The following is a 27,620-nucleotide window of genomic DNA, read 5'->3' on the forward strand; positions in this document are numbered from 1 at the left end:
CTAAAAAAAATTATTTCGTTAGTCCTCAGCATTGTTTATATAGCCCTGCGCCTCTAAGTATACTGTAGCAAGATGGCGCCGCTTTCGCCGCATCTCGGCCCGAGCCTTTAAAGCGGCGTGTCATGTCTATTCATATAAGTCATTGGGTGAGATGTACAGCCAATGACGTATATTTGAATATACGTCATTGAGTTGCGTCTCTTGTTGATGACGTCATATGCGTCTCGCCCCTTGCGACGCTCTCACACGGGATAGTCGTAATTTTGATAAAAAAAGAATCGGGTTTTCTACAGAAGATTGCTGCTTAAGTAATTCAGCGTTGCTTCAGGTAAGACAAAAACTAGCGTGGTGTTTTTTTATAGGTGTCGATACGTTTTATTTCATGCTTTTTATCACGTGTTACTTTTCAGCCTCTTATTTGTTTACAAACAACTCGTGCAGTTTCAGTTCTAGCTAACCTAGCTGCAGTTCGTTGGTCTATTTACAGACATATTAAAAAGTGTATCCTATTTCAGTGGTAAGTTTTAGCGTGTCAGTACATCATTGAAAACAAAAGGGAAAGACAACAATTCCTTTTCTACCCCCACCGGATTCTGAAATGCGTCCTCTGATAAACAACACGAGACATGTTTTCTCCTGTGTTATTATTTGTGAAAACAAAATGAAAATACGATTTGTGAAAAACTAAGTGTTGCTTTGCTACGAAGTGGGAGAGTAATTAGCTGCTAGGTGCTACAAATCAAATGCAATGACTATCAGACTTTCTGGAAGCATGAGTTGACAGTTTGATGGGTTAACACAATGCCAAGATGGAAAGACATCAGCAATGATCTTAAAGAAAAAATAACTGTTGCTGCCCAACAATCTCAATATTGTTATAAAACTATTCCCAAATGATTGGAAGTTCTTCATCCGACAGATTATTTGTATTATTTATTTATTTTTTCCCTAGTTTTGGAGAGAAGTTATTAAATCCCTTTTTAAAATTTATGACCTGAATAGTAACTGACTTGGTGGAAAAACGGTCATTCATAATTGCTTTAAATGATTTTAAATGTTAACTAAATAACAGTCTGTCAATAGGCTGATCTCCAACCACTATGAGGTGCAATTGTAGCATCTACTTGCCTGTTTTTGTTTTGGAATATGAATGTTCTTTATATTTTAATTTCTTTGTTTTTTCTTTTAATTTGAAGGTAGTTTTTTTCAAGTCATCAGTTAAAGATCTAGAAAATAAACTGCAAACCTGTCAGCAGAGGCACTTACATGTTCTTCGGTTGCTGCCGGTAGTTATCAGCTCCAGCACAAGTTGCCAGCACAGTGTTGAAACAAGTTTCAGAAGCCCACGTTTTGAGACTCTGAAACGTGTCCCAGCAGAGCACCACCGCAGCCAGAACTGGAGTCACATCCACCCAACACCTGCGTCACCACACAGAGAAACTCCTCTCATAACGAGACGCCGCAGAGTGTCATGTGTTGCATTTAATTCAAATACAAAACTCTGAAAAAATCTTGCTCCTGGTTTGAATGAGCTGCTGTGGATTGGTTTCAAAGTATATAGTCCACAACGAATAGTTCAGAACTTGTAAACTAGTTTTAAAGTCAGTTCATACTGATTTAAACAGTGTTTAGAGTTCAACACTTTAAAAAGATTCAACTAGATTCACACTATCAGCATATTAATTAGGGGTGTAAAAATACATTCAGCTCAGGAGACGATACACGATACTGGGCTCACAGGAAGGAGACAAGACTTTATCAATAATCTTAAGAAAATTTTAAAGATTAAATGTATGCTGGAAAAACAAACAAGCTTTATTTCTTTTAAGCATTTATGGAGGTTTTGCCACAAACAGCTGGCTGGTATTTTTTCCTGCCTGAGTTCTCCTGAGTCTTTTCAGACCTTGGAATAGTTCTTCGACTCTAGATAACCTTCAAATTTCTCATTAAAGCTGCGTGACCTTCTAAAACCATTATCACAGGCCATCGAAACAGCTTAAGAACTCCCAATCAAAATTAAAAAGGCATAGCTCCCATAACAGACAGGCAGGAATAAACCGGCAGCTGCTCATTCCTAAACAGAACTTCGAGCTGCACTCAGTTCAAGTCCTCTAACATATTTATTTAAGAAAAGCAGCCTTGATAAGTTCAAAGAAAATATTAACACCATTATTAATGTGCTCATTTGAAGGTGAACATTAACAATACTGTTTATATTACTGTGCAAATCTCTTTAGTTTAGTTGTTTTACACCTCGGCTGCACTCTACATTCTTTTCATTCTGCTCTCTAAATTTTACTATGTTGATGAATCGATATATCTAACACAAACATATTAGTATATTGTACGCAGAAACAATGAATGTGACTTTATTAATTTGATAGAGTAGAGTTGGTATGTACTTACTTAATTGAATTGATTTGCAATTTTGCAAATTAAATAGGCTTTACTTGAACTGTAAATATTTCCAATATTTTTTTAAGGATTGTCTTGTAATTTAGTTGAATTGGTCTTTTTGAAAGGACTGGATCATGTGTGATTCACAGAAGAGTCTATCCTGTTTAGCTTCAAACTATCTGTTTGGGCCTATAAAATACAAAGTTCTGAAAAACAAAAGCAACATCTTTCATTGATTATAGCTACAAGCAGGCGCAATCAGCAATGGCAGCTTCTGTTCAGTCGCTGGTTCTGTGTGGTTCTGCTTGGTTTACCTGATTGGTTAAATGGGGATGTTAGGAGGTTTTTTTGATAGTCAACCACTACTGTTTGTATAGATGTCCAGTACATTGAATCTACTCCAGACCTTTTTCCCCGCTGGACTGAAGAAATAATAAATTGTCACCACCTGTTCCCAAATTATGTTTTGATTTGACTACTCAGTTAGATAGCCCCCAGAAAGGAGGGTTCCACATTTCAAAAGCTGTAAATCCAAAACACTTTCTCAGGTTTGGCTGTGACTGGAACATGTTTTTGCGAACTGTCGCAATACAGCCAATGCACACATTTAGTCAGTTTTGCGGCTATAAACACCAACTAAATGGTTACTCTTCTGGCAAGTTAATTGCCCATATATTACTATCAATTTATGGCCAAAGTAAATCATTCATGGAACAAATACTTATTTTGGAAGCTGGATAATAGTGCTTCTTCATTCTGTGGTCCTCTGACTTTGTAAGTGGGTCTTGAGTTTCCTTTGGAGGGGGTATTTAGGTTTTCTTGGCCAAGCCTTATGGGGTATTTTGATGGTTAACAGATTTGTTCCCCCTTCAGCCTTTCAGTGTTCCTTCTGTTCTTACTGTAACAACAATAGCTTGACCCCCCCCTTTCAAAAAGTAGCACCAAAGAGACTGTACAACCTCAAGCAGATCAATGAAAACAACATAGTTGTTTGTTTTGAGGGGATAGTGTGGAAGATCTATGGACTTATTTCACCTCAGACATTTTGACTTGAAAGAATAGGGAAAGCCGAAGTGTATTGATAAGGACTGGGCTGCGACTGCAAGTGACTTGTTGGCAAACAGCACAGAGGAAGGAGCCTCCAGAGCGTCCCATGACGTTTGTGCGTCTCAGTTTTCTCGCTTTATTTGCAGAGGCTCAGTCTTGTTGCTCAAATTTTAAACATGCTTAAACAAAATTTGAAACAAATTTTCTATAGAAATATTCAACATGGTGTGAAATGCTTTGTATTGCAATTTACAGCTAAATATAGACAAAACCAAAGAAATGGTGGTTAATTTCAGCCACACAAAGACTTTGCAGCTCCCTATCTCCATCTCAGGGGTAGATGTGGAGCAAGTAACATCATACAAGTCCCTTGGTGTTACCCTTGACTGCAAGCTGCAGTGGACCACAAACACTGAGGTACTTTAAATAAAGGGCATGAGTAGACTCTATCTCCTCCGCAAACTCCAGTCCTTTACATCTGCAGTAGGATGCTCCAGATGTTCTACTAATCGGTAGTGGCCAGTACCATCTTCTTCGCAGTGGTGTGCTGGAATGAAGGTGAAGGACTCGAACAGAACTGATAAACCTATACAAAAGGCTGAGCCAATTGTAAGGACCAGGCAGGCTCAATTGGAAGAGGTGGTGAAAGACTGAACCTGCTAGTCTTCTTATTAGCAAACCACCACTGTAACACTGCGCTACACTCAGCTCTGAGGGACTGGTGATTAGTTGATTGGAGCTGTGTTTGTTGTTGACAGAGACCAAAAATTCACTTAGAGGCTTTTCACGCTGGGCAAAAATAAGTTTACACCCACAAACGCCTGCTTTTTTGGAACAAAGAATTGTGTTAAACACCTGCTGTAGTCTAACCTGTGTGGTTTGTGCTTTTGCAGGGATGCTCACGTCGGTGCGTGAAATCCACTTGTCATCCGAGTCGGACTCATCCTATTTCCTGCGGGTGGACTGGGAGGGGCGAAGCTTGGGTTCAGGCTTCCAGCTGCTGCTGACGGATGGACAGGACGCATGGAGAGGAGAGGGTATGAAGGGTTTGTTGATATGCTATGTGTCGCCTCCCAGCACGAAGGTTGCAGGATCGCTTCCCGGACTGGGGCCTTTCTGGGTGGAGTTTGCATGTTCTCCCTGTGCTCACATGCGTTCACTCCGGGTTCTCTGGTTTCCTCTCACAGACCAAAAACATGCATGTTAGGTTCATTGATAACTCTAAATTGTCCCTAGGTGTGAGTGAGAGTGTGAATGGTTGTTTGTCTCGTTTGTCTCTATGTGGCCCTGTGATGGACTTCCGACCTGTCCAGGGTGTCCCCTACCTCTTGCACAGTGATGGCTGGAAATGGGCACCAGCTCCCCCTGACCCAGAAAGGAGAAGTGGGGTAAAGAAAATGTATTTATGTATGGATTATGGCTGTATGGATGGATGTGTTTAATTTTAACCAAAAGGGGGCGCTGTGGAATATATTGAGGGTGACCTCAAGAGTCAACTTATACTAAGTTGTACTGCTGGACCTAATGTTTGTTAATGTTTTGAAAATGTTTGTTGTTTTGCATGTCAACTTAGTATTTTTTTTTTGTTAAATAAACAATAAGTGTGCCTCAATATGTCTTTATATTTGTATCTAAGGAGAATTAAAGTTGCAGTTTACTGAATTAATAATAAAAGAATACCACAGTTGGAAAAACAAGTTGGACCTGGGAAAACATCCTCTCTCTGTTGCCCGTGTGCAGTGAGCGAGGCAGCAGTGAACAGTGAAGCAGAGGAGCTGGAGATGCAGAGGGAGAAGTACATCCAAGACCTCCAGCAGGCTCTGACAGCAACCGAAAACAACTCCTCCTACAGCTTCACCCTGACCCCAGATCCTCCTAATCGTAACTGCTCTGTGACGCTGACATATGAGAAGATACAGAAGGACATCTCTGTGAGTTCTGGTCATTTGAGACAAGTCATTAATGTGTATGTAGTTGATGGTAAATGCTGTTATTTGTTGGAAACTACAGTGAAATGTTGCTTCCTCTGGTGGGAGAGGCTTTTGGACAGGCCTCTCAGACATAAATGATAATAAAATATCACTGATCATTAAGTGGGCAAAGAATGAAGTTGCTTTGAAATGCTATGAGCATGTCTGCGATGTCTTCTAATTGACTGATCTCAGACCAGCTCAAATGAACCACACTAAGAGAAGAGATTCTGATTTAACTAAATCAAACGAGCTTACATGTGGAGTTACAACCACACTAGTAGTTAGAAAGTATTTTAGTGGCTAGCCTCCTTGTTTTCTCCCTCAGATGTTGTACTGGTCTTCCTAAAAATCCTGCCCCCACACCTTTAAAAGTTTTGTTTTGCATGCAGAAATTCTCTGGTTCATTATCGCCCACCGCCCAAGACAAAGGTGGTAATGTTTTTACCTGTGTCTGTGTGTGTATTTTGTTTGTCTGTAGTGTTAGCCAAATATCTCATGAAGCAGTGGACAGAGTTTAATGAAACTTCAAGATGACCACCACAGCTAATCCCTCATGGCCAACAGAAAAGTAGCTCTAACTCAGTCAGTTTTACAGATATTAGATTAAAAACAAGCTGCATCATTCATCATCATTCTAGATCATGATGGTCTAGAATGACCATCCCCCCCAAAAATAACTGAACTACTGTTCTGTAGTTGAAGACATTTCGCTTCCCATCTGGGGAGTTCTATCAGTCTATTTATTTAGTTTTAACAATTAAGCTCTGTGGATTGAAAGCGAAACGTCAGAGTTCAGTTCAGTTGTTTTTTCTTTTTCTTTTTTTCTTTTCTTTTGATTTTTAATTTTGGATGGTCTTAAGTCTGCACAAAATGTCCGTAGTGAGGTCATGGTGGTTTATTCTGGGCTCCTGGGTGAACAACATTGGCATTGTATCCACTTAGTCGTCAGAAATAAAAAGCCTGGGATTGGCCGCACTCGCCTCATTCCTAGGCTATGACCATGACCATAATAAGCTCATGGAAACAACCTAGTACAGCTGTGATACCCATCGCTGCATCTTGACACGCCCCAAGGGAACCATGCCAAGACAGGAGAGTAAAAAGTGGTGAAGGCACAGAAAATAGCATGAAAAAACCTAGTTGGCAGGTTCTAAGGGCATAGCATTATCATGATTTCCTTCACACTAAAGGCTTTCCAAATTTGCTGGAATCAACCCACAGTTTAATAGTTTATGTAGGTAAAGGAAAGCGTAGCGGGGTCATCATTCAGTGTTGAGGGGGTCTTATCATATCGCACAAACAGCCTTTGTCCTACCAGTAAAAATAAACACGCATTCAAACACATTTGATCACTGAGACCCTCAGGATTAATCATAGAAAATGTTACCACATTATTTAGCCATACAGTGTATGTTTGACTGAACGTTTAGTGTTTTAGGCTTCTTCAGCAGGACATGTCAAAGAGCCACATTTTATCTTGGACATTTTAATGCACTTTTTTTGGTTTTCAAGATTTTTTGAAAAACTTTACTGTCTGAAGAGAAAGTACCAGGTTAAAAGGTCAACAGCTATTTCTTAGAAACTGTCCGTACTGTTGATTTTATTGTGTAAAATCAGAGTTTTCTGTTGTTTGGCAATTCTCTTACGCTTAAAGGTCAACCGTATGAACACGTCCTTTCATGCGTTTGATGCCGAAATCTTCTGTTCTCACAGAAGTTATTATGACCTCATGGAAATGTGCGGCAGCGAAAGGGAAATGAGTCAAAACTTGTGTTTTTAAAAATCTGAGGTCTGCAATGTTCTGTCTTTTATACACACATACACACACACCTCCACGCACACATACAGACACAAATAATTATTAATCATCTGTCATAAAGTTATCAGACATAGTGAGAGGCTCCAGTGTGTTGGCTGCTCCTTCCCTTTATTAAATGCTGCAAAGTAAAACCTTGAGTGATGACCCCAACTCCCACACAGGTGTTCCCTAAGCTGGTGAGCATGCCACACGTGAGTTTGTTCTGTGTGTCAGCTGTCACATGCACTGTGTGAGGAGTGCCTTTTAGAGCTGATCTTCCTGAATGTAACAGATTTAAAACCATACTGAGTATGTGTAGTATTATGAAATACGTAAATATGTGTTCTTAGTTTTTCACATTGCAGTTTAATGTATTTTTTTTTTTAACCATTCAGCTAAACAGTAATGACTGAAACAATCATCATATATTCAAAATTAGGTTTCGTAATATAAGAAAATGAGCAGTGAATCCTGCTCTGTGAGATCTCAAACCAGCTTTAGTCATTATCTTTCTGGGCGGCAACCGTTGGAGACTTGTTGGCGACTCAAAATTGCGATTAAACTAAGGAAGTTTTCAGTTGCAGTCTCACTGACTCCTGAGTGTTCTGCAGGGCTAAGTTTGGAAACTCACGGCCTATTTTTTGTGCCCATGGCTTGCAAAACTATTCTAGGTCATGTACATTAATTTGTTGCCCACCTCAGCCCACATTGACCCTACATTTATGGTTTAATCTCCTGGAGTATCCTTTTGAAATGAAGATAGGCAGATTGTACTTTTTTCTTTCTGTAATTATTATTAATCATTGTTGTGGGTTTTAAACCTCTGATATTTTCTGTCAAAAGGGGAGCTCCCATGTCAAAACACAGCTCTAGTGCTCAGGAATTACAGAAACTAAATTAAGAAGGGTCTGAGACACTATTTAAGACACTATTCTATGTACAAAAGTAAAAAATCTGAGATAGCAAAAATAAATTCTTCAAATTCTTTATTTGTAAAAGACAGAAACTCCAACTAACTCCCAATTTCATGGGAAGTGTGTTAACGTTAAACACATCGTAAAACATTTTATGAAATGTCAAGTGGAAAAGGATTATTTATCATATGCTTAGTCATAGGTTAGCCAAGCTTTAAATCATGTGTTTGTTTTGCTCTGAAAGGTAACAGCTTTTTACAAAACATCACATTATATTAAGAAAGACTTATACAGTGATTAAGACCATAAACGTTGCTCCAAAAATGTTGTTTCTTGGTATCTATCTTACTATACAGGCTGTTTTTGCAAATGTAAACTTAAAACAATGCACTTAGATTTTGAAAAAAGAAAAAACAAATTAATTGAAAAATCAGAAAATCAAAGTCTGGAAAAGTGTTAATGGAGGATGCATAAGGACTCTGCCTTCATTCCCTCTGTTAACGTGCATTGATTTGCAACTAGACAAACCAGAAATGATCTGATCCATACTCTCTGTAATTAAATTAAAGTAACAAGATAACAAGATAATGGTCTTAAAGTATTACATAATTTTGAGCACAAAGGGATAATGTATCCAGGCTGGTACTGGAGTTAATTTTAAAGCTTAAAATATTCTTAAGAGCATTTATAAGCTTTCTGTAGGTATATATGTTTTGTTTCTGAGAGACACTTGCACAGATCTTTAGTTCCAAACTCTCTAATGTAAATTAGTTTCAAAGGCAAAATACTTTATAGATTTTAATCAAAAGGTTGTGCGCATGTATCATGTGGTGTGTTGTTTGTGAAAGCTGAAAAGAAGTTTGTCCTGTAATTTCTGAAAACAGTTGGTACTTATTTTAGTCAATTTTCCCAAAATGAAACTGAACAGCAGATCATTTCTGTGAAATGAGTCAGGAGTAGCTTTTGAAATTGGAGCGTTTCCATGACAACACGAGGACCTCTATTTCAACGCTACCATCCTCTGGCCAGCTTGTCGGTCTTGAAGATGTCAACAGTGTCTAGCCCATCAAGGAGCTTCACAATACGGATCCCTAATAAGAGTTCTCAGGTGGCAGGTGAAAGTAAAATTACAACCACAGACTGAGGGAGCACAATGAGGCAATCACTGGAAGCATTTCAGCAGCTCAGAAGAGGTATTTCCATTTCGAACAGTTTCTCAGCCCGAATTTATTTACTTAATATTTCCAAAAGGCAGTGAAGTAATTGCTGGCAAAAATTAAACACTGAGACGAAACAGAAAGTGAGAGGACATCAGAAATGATTAACAGCTGTATTTTCTGTTATTGACCTTTTAAGAAATCAGATCAGTGAATAATCGAGTAAAGCTTAATTTTACTTGATGCAGTTTGAACCTAATGTACCTCCTTTATTTGGCAAATTCTCAGCACAAAACTATTGGTGAGCTAAACTAACAAACTTGTTGGGTAGCATTTTAGCATCTTAATGTGAGTTGTCTATGTTAAAACTATACAGCTACAGTGAGTTACCTCAGGAATCTAGGATACCAGAGCAATTCATGGAGAGAGGACTTTCATTTTTTAAGTGTCATAGATTGATCGGTTGATAAATTAATTGATTACCAAGTGTGAGCCTCTGTTTAGTGTGAATTACACATGCTCAGAATGTGTGATAGTGATAATTTAGAACCAAGATTTATCACTGCCCATGATACAACATCGCTCATTATCATTCGATACCTCCCAGTTACAGGATCTCTTCAAATGGAGCCGTTGCTTTCGTATGAATGGCAGATTTCACATGGGACAACAAACCTGCAGTCTGGCTGATGTCAGACATTATTGACACACAATGTGGGGTGGAATAGGTTGTTGTAAAAAGTCAAATGCATGTGTCTGGGTGTCAGGCGCAGCTGTCATGGAGTTTTGCAATTCTTGGCACATAGTACATTGATCTTCCCTTGGTTTCGACTGTCTTGGGTGATCAGGACCTTCACGATGTGTGCGGGTGCCCTCATGCACCCTACTGGTTCCAACATTGGGCCGATGTGATGTTTGTAAGCCCCACATGCCGGGCAATTCCTCGATATGGTCACCAAACCTCATTCAAACCCATAATGTGTAACAAAGTCTGCTAAGTTTTGGGAATGCTGTCTAATGCATCTACTAGGCTTCCTCTGTCTGCTGGCCTTCACTCACTGCTTTGACTGACTGTCGGATGTTTTTGAAAATGACTCAACTCGTGAGGCCACCACTTATGACCTCTGGTGCCCGTTCACGGGCCAACTCTTTGCAAATTTACAGTAATAATTGGCATACCCATTGCTGGTCTGCATGTGGACAAAATTCCTTCTCTGTGCTTAAATTATTTTGTCAGTGAGTGTATAAGAGTGAATACTTTTTTGTTGTAAATAACTAAAATAATTATGTCAAACAATTCAAGACCAATTTAAGTAAAAAAATGTATTGACAGTTTTTTTATTTGGCATTTGTTCACAAACAAAAACATCTTGAATTTTGTGCTGAATGGAGGCATTAGTAGGAGCACTAACAACAACAATGTTGGGGATTTCTCAAAAAGACTGAATAAATAAAGGTACGTTTTTGTCTTTAACAGTTCAGGCTGGGTTGTGTTCGTCTGGAGGCGGTCACGGAGCCGGTGGAGGTGGTAAGGGAGGTGCTGATTCACAGTTTGGAACGAGGAAACACTCTGCACACGACAAACCACAAACTGAGGGAGGAGAACCAAAGGCTGAGACAGGAACACCAACGCATCGCTGCAGAGTAAACAAACACACACATACACACCCCTACCCACACACCCCCATACACACATGCTGCTTGAAGCTAGTGGTAACCCATAATGGAGGATGACATTCAAATCAAAAACAGAAGGCTGTGAATATCTGGAAAATTGGACAAATAAGTTTAAAGCACTTAGAATTTTAAAATTTATTTATTATTTAGCAGTGGTGTTCAATACTCACTTACTAGTTTTCCAAAATCGTTATGTACCAAAGTTCACTTTGCTTTTTTTTTTTTCATTAAAATAAATAGATATACAACTTATTTATTTATTTTAAGAAGCCAAGTCAGTTTTCCTTTAAAGCACTCAGAAAACAAAAGCTTGATGATAAGTGTAATCTTCGCCTTTTTGAGGAGAATGAATAAACATAAAATACACAAGTCGGAGGTGTTCACTCTCACCTCAAATACAAAGACTGTGAAATAGTTTGTCTACTTGCAACCTTTACTCTAATGGTTACGCTTTGGAGATCAGAAGTTCCACATTTGTAGTTGTCTTTGAATGCATTATTGTATTATTTGCTTGTTGATGTATTTTAAGGACAAAGAAATGAAGCTCTCAGAATTATTGACAATTAAAATAAAGCCACAAATACTGTGTTGGTGACAGAAATACCTTCCAAAGTCCTAACTGTTATTACTGGGCAAATAATACGTTGATTAAAGGCCAATTAAAGATATTGAACATTCTTGTTAATCACACATTAGCTGGGTTTCACTAGAAAATGCGAAATGTTAATAATATTTAACTTTTGACCAATGGATGGAAAATTAGGAAGATGAGGACTTAAAAAAAATGACTTAAATAACTGTGTTTAAACTGTTCGATCCCTGATCACCTGATAAGAAAAGTCTGTGTATTTAAGGTGAGACTTACTCTGTGCCTCTGTAGCCTCTTCACTCCACCACCTGTGGAGTAAAGAGGCTATTTATTTTGTGTGATACATATGTTTAACCTGAGTGTGTGTGTGAATTTCAGGTTGAAACGTTACACTGAAGGTAAGGAGGCCCTGGAGGCAGAGCTGTATTCTCGTTTTGTCCTGGTCCTTAATGAGAAGAAAGCAAAGATCCGCAGTCTGCAGGAAACTGTCACAAACATGCAGGAAACGAGGTGCTTTGTTCAGACAGTATTTTCTAGTTTTACAGATTTACAGCTGCCTCACAAACTTAGCATTCTGAGAGGCTGAAGCTGTTTGAAGAGCTTCTCATCAGATTCGTTTTTTAAGTTGGGGCTTTTTTTTAAAGCTGTGCATTATTCTGGTGTGGTTTCTCCTGTAGGAGTTCTGGTGGACAGAAGAGCAAAGAATCTGTAAAGTCAACCAAAACGGCAGATCAGGACGGTGAGGCTGAGCAGGATGAATATGGAGGCAGCACTGATGAGGAACCAGAGGAAGTGCAGCAGTCGACATCAACTTCTAATGTACCATCTCAAGGTAAAATTGCACTGAAGCCCTTCACAGTCCTCCAAAACACGCTGGAATAAAAGTGGTTTGAAATCTTTCAGGTTGAGGCAAATTGGGGGCTGGTTAGTTTTGTATTTAGATGACTTCATTAATCCCAGCGGGAAGTGAATAATTTAAAACTAATTCTATTTCTGCCAGTCAGTGGTTGAGGTGCAAAACAGTTTTCATTTTGTACCTGTGAACTTACCATATAAACAATCCTGCATGCACTTATACACATATTATGGGCAAAAGTCCACACGATCTGTTCTTTATTTCAGCAGCAGCTAGTTCTAACACTTCCAGTGCAGTTTGGGGTCATTTTCATCAGGAATCTTATAGTACTTCTGCCAAGCAAGCCAAGTATTGGGAAATTGACATCAATGTGAACGTTTCAGAAACAGAATGTGCAAGAACTGGTGTAACATTTTAAAGATTGGAGTTGTTTTGAATCTGTTGTGACCGTATTAATAAGCTAATTATGCCTTGTCCAACTCTAGTCTTGAAAGTTTCATAGAGTTTCAAGCTATAAAATTTTAGAGATTGGACTTTTTTAAAGTCAGCAGCAATCCACTGTTGTCCTGGCTGCATTGGGACTAGCTGTTAGCTCATCAATCCTGTCAATCATAAGCTCTATTTCTCCAAACTGTGGGCATTCAAAAAGCTGTCCACAACAGGTAAATCCAAAAACCATTAAAGAACAAAAACAACTGAACTATTCTGTAGCTGAAGACATTTCGCTTCTCATCCAAGAAACTTACTCAATTTAAAAATCAGAGAGTCTGGAGTCCAAGCTTTTAAAGATGAGATGTTATGAAAGCTAGATTCACATGCAGATTACTCTCACTCTCCTTGATTGAGAGTCAACACCAGCACACAGCAGGTAAAATATTCATTTTTTTAACCTTTCAGCATGTCAAAATAGCCAGAATATCCCATTTGTTATGTAGTGAACTTAGCAAATCATCCAGGAGCTGAGAGTCAATTCTGGCTGTAAATATGAATTATTTTTAAAGTGTTGCCATGGAAACTATGAGCATTTGCACTTTTACAGATCCATTGTGGCTTTTCTTTTATTTTTAGCCCATATGCTGATGATGACATCACTGAGGAGTTATGTAACACACAGTGTGGGATCTCCTCTGTAAACTAACATACAAAAACAACTTTAAGTACAAACAGTTGACATTACACCTCATCTACCTCCAGACTTTCACTCCCAGTCTGCCTGGTATGACTAACATGCCTTCACTGTATGGAGTTTATGTGTGAAACATAAATTCCCTTTCACACAGCTAGGAGAAACTTGTACACGTTTTTGTCCGCTTCTCAGCTGGTTATGTGTCATCTGTTTCCATTTGCTAACAGCAAACAGGCAAGTTATGGATCAAGGGTTTAATGGAGACTCACGTGTTCCTGTTGGGGTTACTCCTGTGTCTGATGAGTAAAAGTTAGCTGAATTGATGTTATTTCTGTTGCCATGGCAGTTACTCAGATGGTCAGATAGAGGGAAGGAAGGGAACAGGCAGAGTGGGTACTTTTAAGTTTTCGTTTTATGTCCAAACAAGTTTTTTTTTTTTTCTAGTTTCTGTAGAAACTGCTGCCAGCCACTGGTGAAAATGACTAAAAGCCATAATCAAGTAAATGTGTACAGTACATCTGCAGTTCCCACACAGAAAACAACTAAGAAAAACTGTTTTCTTTTCTTTAGTTTCTTATGTCTCAGCTTGATCCCGATATGCACCTTGGCAACCCCCAACGATAAGCAGTTACAGTTGATACATTTTGCCATATGCCTGTTTCACAAAACGCTTCTGTGATATGGCTACAAAGACCATCCGCACTTTAAGCTGCCTCTGACTGTTCATAACTCAACATCTGAGCCTGCCACATCAAGCAGTGATGGGATGTTTTTATAAAAGAAGCTGGCATCGTGGAACCAAAGGAGGTGTGGCTGACCTGGAGCGCTCCACAGAAAATGTGTCTAAATCCTTTGGTCACACAGACCATCATCACAACATCAAGCAGTGAATCTGGCCTAGTCTTTCATATATTGACCATTATGTCTCTGTTCCTACATTGCTTGAAGACTCAGAGGCACAACAGCAGCAGGTTGACTTCATCCCACATGCCCCCTTGGTCCTTTCATAAATTACCCCGAGATGGCTTGGTTTGATGGATGCGTCAGTGTAACTATTTATATGAGTTGATATATTTTACATAAATGAATGAAAAACTAGACACAAAAACTTAAATAAATGATTTGTAACAAATAGATGGAGTGGATGTTGACATTGATTAATGGACATGAGGATGATAGATACATAGACAGATGGGTAGATACACCTGTTACTATATCATCTATATTTACATAAATGTTTGAACAAATGGACAGTAGATTAAGTTTTAGGAATACAACTGCTCAGGTGAATTGATAAGCAGCAATCCTATCTGTCAAATGATGGATAAATACATGAATAGATATATCTAGATTTAGATAGATAAACAGATGTTTACATGGATTGTTTGATGAGTGGATTATAGGTTGGATAGACAGATGGTCACTGTTATCGATACAGTATACGCCATGCATACACCAAAAGATGAATCAATACAAGATTACTTTTTTGATAAAATGTTTTGGTTTTGAATGGATTCACTTTCAATAAATAGACAGCTGTGTGAATAATTATTCATTACCGTAAGGACAAATAATAACTGTGTGGACAGTGGAAAGATGTTCTAGGCATGAGACACTTTTTGGTTTCAAGGTATACCGCAGTTTTCAAAAATCATGGTTTCATAGCCACAGACCTTTTCCGTTACGTTTCTCAAGCTGTCTGCGGTGTAACAATCCCCCTCCTCAAAGGGTTGTAAGCTGTCAGCTGCAAGGATATCATGGCTGAAATGTAATCAGGGGAAACCCCTGAACTTTTCTCCAGTTAGAACAAACAAGTTCACTGTATGAAATTTCTCCAGTTAGGAGTAGAGGGAAAAAAAAAAAAAAACATAGGCGACCATGGCTACAAGAGAAAGCAGTTCCTATAAGATTTGTCATCTATGGAGCAACGCCCATCGTTATTTTTAAGAACATGCTGTTTTGAACAAAGCTACAAAACATAGTGGGACTCAGTGAAATAAACATCCTACTGCAGACCGACCACAGAGGCAAATAACCCAGTTAATTAACTAATTAACATCGGTTTGACAGACTCAACATTACCTCGCAAGGTGAAGTAACAATAGAGAAATACTAATGTTCTCTTTCTGTACAGTTTTCCAGTCTTTCCCATTGTGTACATCTGTTTTAAATAACATTTTTAGAATGATTATTATATGGAAGAGTAAATGAACATATGGATGATGAGATGTATGAATAAGTGGATGAACTTTATAGATGGGTTGCTAAAAGGATGATTAATACCCAGATGGATATATCAATGGGTGGAGACCTGAGAAGATCTCTGAGGAGATGGTTCAGAGATGGACTGATACACAAATATGTAAAAGGAGGGACAAAGTGACAGAAGGATGAATAGCTTCTTCGGGCACAGTCAATTAAAAATAGCAACTCAGCCTCAGTCTGACGGTGAGCTGTTTGAGGTTTTGGTTTTTAATAACTTCCCCTGTAGAGCTGATGGATAAAATTCACATTTGTGGTTCTGAGCTGAAACAATTTCAACAGTTTGTTAACACATTGTAGTAACTCTTTACTATGCAGCCAAACGCTGTCTACGCAAGACATGATATCACCTGTTTTCTGCAGGAAAACAGCAGTTTTTAAAGAAAAGCTCTTGAACCGGTTGAGTTTGATGCTTTTAAGACAATCATGAACAGACTTTGCCACAATGGATTCCAGAGTCTCTTCATAAAGAAAATGTTACATCTAAACTGGACAGTTTAAAAGTTGTAATTTTCCCGTGCTGGGTTATACACCGTCTCGTACTCTCCTCAGAATCTTCTACTCCAAGCCCTTTGGGAGACGGTCTGCGAGACATCACAGACGTGGCCCCCTGTCGCAAGCGCCGCTTCCGCCATCTTGGCGCCCCAGAGGCCACCGTAAAAAGGCCAACACCTGAGACATCGCAGAGGAAGAGGTACGCGTCTGTGTTGCTGCGTGTTTGCGCTACCGTTGCTTGTTTTGACAATGTGATAAAGAAGTAAAAAGAAGTAGTCCCTCCCAAAGTCCCCAGCTTTATAGTACATAGATCATCCTCTTCGCTACACCTACATGTACCCGTTGCCCGCCTCTCCACCATGGGGAGCAGGGCCTTCTCCTGCTCTGCCCCCCACCTCTGGAACGCTCTACCTCCTGACCTACGAAACACCACCTCCCTTTCTCTGTTCAGGACTAAACTTAAAACTCATCTCTTCAGACTAGCTTACCCCTCCTAACTTTGTTTTATGTATTTTATATTTTAACTCATGCCTGTTCTTTGCACTGCTTTTTATTTTTTTTGATTTCTTCATTGATGTAAAGTGTCCTTGGGTGTCCTGAAAGGCGCTATTTAAATAAAATGATTATTATTATTATTATTATTATTATTACATTTGTGGAGCAGTTTAGTGCCACTACAGCCAATAAACGACAATAGAAGAGCGTATATAGAGTGTAAAAATATATATTAGAAAGCGCGGTGTAAGTGTGTGTGAGTTTGTAAATGAGAACCATTGTAAAGTGCTTCACGGAACACGGAGAGGTCAAAAGGTGCTATGTAAGAGTGGACTGTTTCTCATTTAATATACAGAAAACAAAGAGATGAACTTTTTTCTTTTGGTCATACCTGTACCTTGGAGTGTGAACCAGGACATAACTCATACAATACACCTATTCTTTCTACCATGTCACTTATCGTATGCATATAATGTAATATAGTAAATGTAAATACTGCTACATTACAACATCCCTATTTGCAGGTTGGCTGTTTGACTTTGTGGGTTTTCTCTTAGAGCTTAATTATGCCTGCCAGGTTAGTGATGAGTGCACATGGTGTTTTGTTTTGTGGCTGTTTGCTGAGCTGCCCAAGGTGCACCGGATCTTGTGTCTGCTGTCCAAAAGAATTGTTTGCTCTACAAACAGAAGACTTTCTTTGAAATCATATCAGGGAGGGGCTGCTGCAAGACGTTGTGAGTCTATAGTCAAGTGTACGCAAAGGGGTGCAGAGGAGTACCATCAGTTTTGGAAGAAAATGTTTCCAAAAACGGAGGTTCCTGTTTTTCCCCCAACTACGTACAATATGAACCTAGACTTCTGGGATAACAAATGCCAGTCAGACAAGAGAAGAAATAATAAATCTGTGCCCAGATTAGGTTTTCCTGAAGACAAGTTCTGCTGTGATTTAAGAATGACCTGCTGCAGACTAGGTGGCCATTTTCTACATAAAGTTCCATCCAGTGTATGCTCGTCTCTTTTTCCTCTTCTGTTAACTCTGACATAAGAATAAAAAATATGCCGACCATCAAATAAAAAAAAAAGATCCTATTCAGCCTGTTTGAATGACCTGCACTCACATACTGTTTCTGAATAAGATACATGGACCCTGAGAATATAGTTGGACACCTATGTATGACATTCATTTTATCTTCTTTCAAAGTCCCTTTTTGCATGAAATCAGGTAACCATTCAGTAATTCTTCAATGTTTATCAACATAAAACATTTTATTTCCTTTTTGTTTAATAGGTATTTGATCTAATCAGGTAATTTCACTCTTCTTTGGGTCCGAAAACGGTTCATTTTGTGATTTCTAAAGGAGTTCTTGAACATAAACTGCGGAGCCAAAGTCACTGGCCTCAAAGAGACAATTGTGTATTTGCTGTTGTTTCTATGGTCACTGTATCCACGCTCAAAGTCAGACCATCAAAAAGCTCTTAAGCTTAGTTGCTGCTCATCCAAAACCTCCTGGCGCTGCCGCACTTGTGCCCAAATTGTTTGTGTGCCAGCTTCTTTTTGGACATGCTCATTTAGAAAATATTCCAAAGGCATGTCTCAATCTGACTTTGTTTCTAAAGCAGTCATCCAAGCTCTTCCAAAAGAGTGAATACACTTGTGTGCAGGCTTCTCCAAGTGCCAGCCACTGTAAAGTGTGCTGCATGCAGATGGCCATAACTGTCGCCATCTATCCTCAGTTCCTCTCAGCGGTTGGTGTTACCACCACGGGCGCATTATCAGCCCTGACAGTTAACTGATGAGCAGCTGCCGCCGCCCGAGCGTCCGATCGCCGCTCCGCTCCGAGCTGCCAAACAGCAGCTGCAGAGACGAGGCCTTCAACTGCTGAGATGGGGCTGTTTTAACAGGGCTTTATGGATGTTGGCCGCCCCGTACCCGGCTATTACTTTTTTTTTTTTTTTTTCAACACTCCTCGGCTTAGTCAACTTCCTCTCTGTTACCTCCATGTTTTTCTGCATGCAGGTCATCCATAGAGAGGAAGAAGAGAAGGAGAAACAGAAAGTTCAGTGGCTGAAAGAGTCAGAAGAAGACTAAACAAGGCCAGATGAACACAATGACTAATTCAAGGCATTGCAGCATTTTGGGAAATATTTGCAAGAAATGTGGCGTCACATTTCTGCTTATCAATGAGTCAACTGGTAGAACGTTTGTACTGACTCAAACATTTCATCTCCTGTTTTACAAAGTTTGACATTTTACCGTTGACTGTCATACTTCTTATTTCCTCTTTCAAAAAGATTTGTGAAGATGTGATTTATTGGAGGGTTCTCACAGTTGACTTAAACACGAAATGTTTTCTTTGAATTTCGTTTTTGAGACCTGAAACGGCCGTGACGTGGCGTAACATCTTTGCCTTGAACTTTATGTGGAATTGGTTTTGTTAAGTCCTCTGCATTCCATTTGAATTTGACCTAGCAGCCTAGGTTTGTAAAGAAGTATTTTGGGCTTAAGCATTTGTTGGGGAGAGAACAAAGGTAAGAAGGATGCAGCAGACCTGGTGGGAGTTCAAACAGAGACACCTGAATGTCAGCTGTGAGCATCCCGTCGCTTTTACAGATGATATGCTCCAAAGCAAAGTCTGCTGTTTTTTAGAAAAAGCATTTCATTGACATTTTCACCTTTTGATTTGTGAAATTGTGGAGTGTGCCTAACCTTTTAGTACAGTTATAAACAAAACTAGCAAGCAAAACTATAGGAGCCTTTTTAAAAAAATCGTGTTTGAGCACAGAATGATACAGGGAGCAACTAAAATGAAAATGTGACAATATATTCCCAGTTTTGAATATTCCAGTGAGATTCTAACAGGAGACAAAATTTGTATGTGGCAGCTTTACAAAAAGCAAGCATTTAAGGACATGGATTCAAACTGTGTTCTGTTCATTTATGTTATCTTTACTGTAACCGGCAGTAAGTTGAACAAACAGCGACATCCTCTGGTAAGGAAAAAAAAAAAAAAAGACATGAAGTGTGTTAAGTCTGCTTCTGCCGCCTACCCAGATTTCAGTTTCTGGTTTTCGTGATTAATTAACATCCTTTTTGTCCATGTTTTGAAATGCTGCCTCCTTGTTGTATTGTTCCTCGTTTGTTGGTTTGTTCGTTTTTTTTTTGTTTTGTTTTGTTTTTGTGATCATTGACATTCTTCACAAGCTTCTCAGAGGAGTTTTGAAAGCTTCAAAGCTAAGTTTGGTTATTTTCCACTTTCATTTAAGAGACATTACAAAAAACAAACAGCATTATAACATTTTCTGAGCTATAAGAAACATATGTGTTTTTGTTTTAACTTGAATCGTAAATTGGCAGTGTAATAAGTATTCCTAAGTTTTAATTAAACTTCAAGTCTTGCAATTAAAATAGTTCCTTTGAGTCTTCTATGACTGTATTTGTTATTTCAGATGAAATATGTTGAGTGTTTATCAAAGATTATTTAGTATCTGAATAAATGCAAACCTTTCAGCCTTAGCTTGGTAACTTAATTGGTTATTTTTGCCAAAACATCACGCAGTGTTTCATAAACTTAAAACTTTCTCTGTCAAAATCTTATTTCGAGAAGTAACTTGGATGTGAACTGTTCGGAAATCAACTTGATGATTCAGAAAAGCTACATTATCATTGGTTTCTTGGGTATTTTATGTTGAGGCAAGAAATGAAACAAGAAGTATTACTTTCCCTCTTGAAACAAGCTCCTAGAGACAGAATTTATTAATAGATTTGTTACTAAGTTGCCCATTGTGTGGAGACACAACACTGGCTCATCCCTTGAGTGAGGTGCTTTTTAATGCTTGAAATATGTCTTAACAATCTAAAGAAAAACATTGTTTTGAAAATTATCATTGCCACTCATGCTAAAACTGAATAGGAGACTAAGAAAAACTGTAGTAGAACTTCATAATACATGAGGAGCTAATGCTCACAATTGTTTTAAAAGTTGACAAAATCAAAGTCTTAAAATGAACGAAGCTTCAAAACTTTTTGCTCTGAAACTTGGGTGGGAAAGACTCTTTAAATAGTCTTTGTTACCAAATATGTAAACATAATTGAGGTAAATTCCTAAATGTTATTAGTTATATTCCTTTTTTTTAATCTCTGTTTGCCTACCTAGAATTTCTCAGAAATCCCCCATGCATGTGTTTTTTATTTGTCATGCTCTCCTTCAACCTCCGCCGGTTTTATTCGGTGATCGGAACATCGTAATGGAAAAATAAAACATTTTCTGGTAGCAAATAGTTGTTAATTCGACTGACTGACTGTCAAACATTGATTTGGGCCAGCCCTTTGCATCTGCTTAATGTATTTTCAGGCTTTACAAGGCATGGACTTAATCATTGATCCCTTTAGTCAGAGAATTGGATCGTGCCTACCCTAAAACTGAATGAATGTAAGACAAGAAGAGCAGCAGCTTGGATGGCTTTTGTAAGCGTATTTTTGATCAAAGAACTGAGCTGTTTCCTTATCTACTAAAAATGTGTCTATTTGCTAAAAAAGTACAACTTTTGTCTCCAACAAAACAGCTGTGGGAATATGTCAGTAGGAAGTAGATCATACAACCAACTATAAAACTGTTCAGCAACTAGCATCAAGCATCTTGCAGTGATTATCTGCGATGGCTGGCAGCCATGTTTGATCACTTACAGAACCACTCCATGTGTCAAGGACAGCCAGCGTTTCACTGTAACTTTCTGTTGGTTGCTTTTCATGGGAAAACAGTCCTTTGAGTACACAAACACTTGCAGCTAAATGATGTGTTAACAGAAACTAAAACAAGTCCGGAGAATTCGGAGATCATCGGAAACAAAGCTTGTCTTATTTTCGTAGGAGTTGGGCTGAATTTTGGAGCGCGTGTGTGTTCTTCGGGCAGTTCTCTTTTAGAGGTGCAAAATTGTAATTTAGCTGCACATATTTTAAACTGAATGTCCTGGGCATTTTTAAAAGTAGAAGTAAATTGTGTTTGGTTTGATGAGATGAGCCGTTGTTGGCGCAAATTTCCCAAATAATGTCTTCAAACATCATAACTCATAAAACTCCAGTTGAAGCTTAAACCTTGAAAGACAACACAAGAGAAATGTGACAGTTTCCTCACCGTCATATGTTCATGAGAGAAATAACCCTCATTATACTCATAAATAGTGTTTTGGCCCTTTCAACAACATACCTCGAGAGCAGAAAATGACTCTTTTTGACCGTATTTCATGTTTTATTAGACAATAAACTTCACAAATCATGAGTATCAGGTGTCCACCCTGAGAATTAGCTAAAATTTTCAGATCTTATCTTCTGTTTGGATCATCAGTGTTTTAACAACACCCACATTTAAAGCATTTATAGGTGTGATGGCCTAAACTTTACTAGCCAAATACATGAATGCCATCAGTAAAATATGACCAAACTTTTTTCTGGTGTTTTTATGGAGCTTGCACAATGACACAGAACACACACAACTAAAAAAAATCAACAAAGATTAACCAAGTCAAAACAGTTTTATGTCATAAACTAACCAGTCAGTTGATAAACAAATCAGTTAGTGGAAATATGACCCCAGGATATCATTTCTCATGTCTCATGAATGCACTTTTTTAAAGCATTTTGAATTTTATTTGTCTGCTTTAGAGGCTGTTCAGCTTTTGTTCAAAGATGACTTGATCTGCTTGGTTGCCAAGCGTTCTTTGTTGTTAGTTCGACTTATCTCTTTAAACAAAGGTTTAAATGTATAGCAGCAAATAGAAGGAAACAATTAGGAGTTGCTTTCGAACTCTTGGATTTGCATTTTATGTTACGTGCAACAGTTTTATTTAGAAAGCTGCCGTTTTCTCATAGACTTGCTTGGAATTAATTTGAAATTCAACTTAGCAGGGTTTATTAGGCCATATAAACATGAAAATATACATTCAAAATTGTAGATTGCACACTTACATCAATCTTAGTATAACTGCAGTCACTTGACTGAACTCAGCCACGACAGTTTGTGTATTAAATGGTTACAGAGGTCTGGATATTCAGCGTCTGGCAAATATTCTATACGTCAGGACTTCGGAGAACTCCGCTGAATGTCTTTCAACAGATTTAACACCAAATTGGAAATGGACTCTGTTACAAACCATTCCATTTTGGATAGTGACTCCAGCACTGGTGGCTGTGCTGTATAGAATAATGACAGAATGCAGAGAATTGGCTACACACACCTTAGCACACAGAAGAGTTGTTGTTAGCGACGCTGTGGTGTAAAGACACCTGGTCATTTCCAAATCATACAATCAACAATCGCAGATGTTTCCAAGCCTCACATTTCCTCCCAAACGTTGTTTTTTTTAATTGATGTAATAAAAGCGGAACCCATAGGCAAATTAGGTCTGCTCTTTTCACACAAACACACCAGTAGGAGTTCCCTTTGGTTCTTCCTTGGGTCAGAACAAACCGTCCTGCTTAGCTCAGCCCAAACTAAAGCTCTTGTTTTGTTTTGCAAACTTACAAACTCATAACTGTTACTTCTTCTTAGACCAGCTCTGTGTGGGGGCTTCTACATGCTTACCACCAGAGTTCAACTTCGCCTCTCGGGGCTAAAAAAGAAGAGAAAAAAAAAAAGTCGCTCTTGTCGTGCCCCCCTCTGACAAGTCCCTGGTGGTCCTCTGTGGCAGCACACACCAGCTTCCTTCTCTGCTGAAACACGTCTCCCATTTCATCTTAACTGGTTCCAGCAGCGCGGCAGCACTCGGCATCCAGTTGGTAAAGATTTAAATGAGCTCAGGGTTTTTTCTTCTCATTTACGTTCATTTTCTAATAGTATCAGCGAGGCAGATTTGAAGAGAGAGGAAGCCCATTCCCAATCTCTTATTGCCATATTTTGTATCAGCAGCTCATGATGGTTTGTCACATTATTTTAGATTCATGAAGGTGAGACATGTTGGATAAAAGTTGCTTTTTTTCCCCTGTCTGCTCCACATTAAATGCTTGTTCCTCATCATAAGCTGGTCAACACAAGTCAATCCACAGATCATTTAAAGAAATGAGAACCTGAGTTCAGATAGACAGTTTGATCAACCAATCAGATTTGAGGTTGTAGCCCATGGGAATTTTCTGTGGACTTGCCCACAGCCTCAGGATATTCCAGCGTGATCTATACTGAGAATACTGAGATATTCTGACCCGCTGCCAGTTTATTTATGGAGGTATAGCTATAATGCTGATAGGCAAATTTCGGCTACACTGAAAATACTAACAGGTAGAAATGATATTGTGGCGGAATCAATGGTGGCCTTTTTGAGATTCTTAGCGTTTGCGACCAGCGAGCAGTGCAGCCACAACTTGTGCAGCCAGTTTTTGTTTCCATGTGCGTGGCTTGCAAAACTGTATTCTAGGCCATGCACATTATTTTGTTGCCCACATCGTACCCTCCTCAGCCCACTTTGTACCCACCCACACGTCACTCACATAACCTGCTAGATTGAAACGAAGATCTTCTTTTTCTTTATTTTTTATAATTAACATTTTTATGTTATGTTATGTTTAGGCATGCACAATTGGGGGTGTGAGCTCAGATGTTTTTTTGTCACAGAGAGAGCTCCTGTGCAGGTGTCAAAATGGAGCTCTAGCGCTCTAAAATTTCAAAAACTAAATTGAAAAGGGTCGGAGTGACCCGTAACGAACTCGTTTAAAATTCAAGCAACAAGCCTGTGAGCCTCTGTGCCCTACCCGAGGAAACTGAAAACCTCTGCGAACATTTTGAGACATTTTGGAGACTCACTTGTGAATGCTGCTTGCCAATAATAGCAGCACAGTGAGATACTGGCTTTATTCTGTGGTGATCGATCTGTATAGAAATGTGAACAGGCTCTGTGGTTGTGCTGTGAGATTACTACACGCTGTATCCACTTGGAAGTATTGGCTTAGTGCTCAAAAAACGCTCCTTCTGCAATCGTGACATGTTTTGTCAAAGTCCGTGTGTGCAGTGGTGGTGGTGAGGTAGAGAAGGCCCAGTTTGTTGAGGCATACTTTACCACAGCTAAAAACTACAAATTATAGTCAGTCATTTTTTAAAATAAATAAATTTGTAATCGTAGATGTTGACAAGTTTAAACATTGTTGATGCTGGATGTAAAATCATCCACAGAGAGAGAACATGAGGCTCCATGTGGTTACACACATACACACACGGTCTTAAAGGTAGTGCAGTCTAGTATTTGACGTCAACCACTTAAAGCTGAGGAAATACTGGAGCACAAATCACACACACACACACACACACACACACACACCTCAGCTACACACGGTTATAAAGGCTGACCATGTGTTTCTTGTCTTTCTTCTGATGTGCCGCGTGATGTGTTTCCTGTCTCAACAGGAACTCTCCCCTGTAAAACCAGCTTCATTAGCCCACTGACCTGCTTTCCCTCTGTGTGTCTGTGTGTATGTGTGTGTGCATGCACACGCTTTGCAGGACGGACTGCCCAGCAGGATCCAGTCAGCTGCAGACTCCCCAGCGCTCTGCAGATGCTGCAGCAGCAACTTCAGCAGCCGAAGACCTGTTTGAGGATTTCTGACTTCCAGACAGCCTCGTCTACCAAACTGCAACCATAAGTCATGGAATCATATTTACGGATGATCAGTTGACTGCACTAAAGTTATTTCTTTGGAACCGTCAGCCATCACAGAAGGGCTAAATGATACAGTTTTAGTCTTTAGGACACTAAGATTTCAAACAACAATAAATTGTGAATACAAATTGAATGTGTGTTAAAACAAATAGTGATAAAATGAAATAACATACTGAGCTCAGAATAGAATTAAAACATTTTTTTAGAACTTTTAGAAATAAAACTTTAACCTAAAAATTGAATTTAAAAAATCTCTTTTTGATGTGCATCATAAACTTCATTTTTATAAGGTTATAGTTTTATTTTATTATGAGATCTCTTGTTTTTTGTAACTTAAAAGTTTTTTATTTTAATTAGCAAATCGTGATAGTGAACATATGAAAAAATAATCTAAGTCTGAGAGCGTGTAGCTGGTTGTATGTAAAAGGCCGCACATGCTGCCTTAAAGACCACTGCTTTTCCAGGGATGTCTGTGCTTTTTTCAACTAGACAATGTAAAACCACACTACAAAGGTGTGATTGTGAAAGAAGAGGGTATGGGTGTCGTACTACTAACTATGCAGAGCTCTGTTTTTAATGTATGGAGAATTTAGAAATGGAAAAAAGAAATCACTGCACTGTTACTTGGGTCGAAGTAATACCTCAGTTGCTTTACCCTATTTATTCTCAATTTTAGAAAGTCTTTTAAAACTTTTGCAAAACTGTACATGTATTAATAAAGAGTAAAAGTTCCTGTGACAAAACATGATAATGGGGTTGGTAAATGATTTAGCATGAGGTGGTGCTTTTTAAACTCCTGGTGTCATATTTAATCGCAGTTAATCGATGCCAGCAGGTGTTGCAAAATTGATCAATTATGGTCCTTTTGGGTTTGGGTTAGGATTTGCCACCTTTACCAACTTGGATAGAACATTCCATCGTTATTTTTTTGGTTGTGGACCATGGCCTCAGACTCGAGATGAGATGAGGCCCTTAAGTTCCCAAACCTGACCACAACTGTGTCTTGAGACCCGGTTCATGAACACCACAAGCAGGATCAGAGACAAGGGGCAGCCCCGGAGGAGTCTAACCTGCTGAGACTGTCGACAGAGCTCTTGGTTTGGATCTGCAGGGACTGGATGGCCCTAAAAAGTGCCCCCACCACCTTATCCTCTTGCAGCACCCCCCACAAAATGCCTCAGGGGACACAGTTGGAATCCTTTTTCAGGTCCATAAAACACGTTTGTCTGCTGTCCCACGACCTGGATGAAAGCCATGCTGCTTTTCTTGAATCTGAGGTTTTGACAATCTGTCTGAGACTTGTTTGAAAGTAAACTTTCGGGTGGGGAATTAGGGAACTGGACTGTGGTTGTTGAACGATGGAAGGAGCATCTTGAGGTTCTTTTTAATCTGGACACCATGTCCACCATTGAGAAGACAGAGTCTCAGGACTTGGGGGTGGGGGAAGCAAGTTTATCCTAATGGCAAAGCTCCCTGGTGGCAGCGTGCCAAGAGTTGACAAATATGCCTTGTGAAGCTGGAGACTCACGATGTTGTGGTTTAGTTTTTTTAATGTTGCATGAAGGACTAGGAGAAGACCTGTGGAGCGGCTGACTTTAGTAATAGGGTGGTGGTCCCTGTTTTTAAAAAGGGGTGGACCAGAGAGGGAGTTCCAACTGTTGTGGGATCACACTGTTCAGGCATGGTTTGCTCCAGGATGTTGGAAAAATCGAAAAATATTCTCAAATTTAAATAATTTCTTTTCACAGTTGTTGGCAAATGAAGCAAACAGAAACCGAAATTCTTTAGTTGAAGCAAAAGGTGAAAAGTGGGCGAAGCAGCATAAGGTCAGTATATTTCTTTAATTCTGGTATGTGTTGTACCTAGTTTAAAGGTACACCCTTTTGGGTTATACATTGAGGAAGAACAAACCACCTGGTCTACAACATTTATACAACTGGGAGGATTTGTTGCTTGGGTTTATACTGTCTGCAATAAAATAAAAGTCCAACTAAATGTAAGAGTCACTTTTATTTGTTTAGTCTTTTTTCCCCTGCCTTCCTTCCTTTCTTGAAGTTGGTGTTTGTTGCTACACTCCCCTGTGAGTCACCCTTCTTCCTCCCTCCAGCTCTGGCTTTCCCTCATTTCACTTCCCCCATCTTTAACCCCCACCCCCTTACACCCTGCTCTCCTTCATTGTATTCCCCTTTTTGTC

At 39.1% G+C, this 27,620-nt stretch overlaps 1 protein-coding gene across 1 annotated transcript; it reads left to right on the forward strand.

The window, feature by feature from the left end:
- Positions 1-182: 182 nt before the first annotated feature.
- xrcc4 (X-ray repair complementing defective repair in Chinese hamster cells 4) lies at positions 183-26,174 on the forward strand. The gene is made up of 8 exons (XM_025004135.2): positions 183-328; positions 4,338-4,481; positions 5,185-5,375; positions 10,764-10,930; positions 11,931-12,062; positions 12,230-12,384; positions 16,349-16,490; positions 25,270-26,174. Exons 2-8 carry the CDS (start codon positions 4,340-4,342, stop codon positions 25,370-25,372), a joined length of 1,032 nt encoding a protein of 343 aa, XP_024859903.1. The 5' UTR covers positions 183-328; positions 4,338-4,339; the 3' UTR covers positions 25,373-26,174.
- Positions 26,175-27,620: the final 1,446 nt, after the last annotated feature.

The sequence above is a fragment of the Kryptolebias marmoratus genome, linkage group LG14 (genome assembly GCF_001649575.2).
Source record: "Kryptolebias marmoratus isolate JLee-2015 linkage group LG14, ASM164957v2, whole genome shotgun sequence".
Classification (NCBI taxonomy): Eukaryota; Metazoa; Chordata; class Actinopteri; order Cyprinodontiformes; family Rivulidae; genus Kryptolebias; species Kryptolebias marmoratus.

Coding starts and splice junctions, on each gene's coding strand:
- xrcc4 (XM_025004135.2), top strand. CDS start 4,340: ATGCTCACGTCGGTGCGTGAAATCCACTTGTCATCCGAGTCGGACTCA. Junction 10,931..11,930: donor CACCAACGCATCGCTGCAGA/GTAAACAAACAC, acceptor TGTGAATTTCAG/GTTGAAACGTTACACTGAAG. Junction 16,491..25,269: donor GAGACATCGCAGAGGAAGAG/GTACGCGTCTGT, acceptor CACGCTTTGCAG/GACGGACTGCCCAGCAGGAT.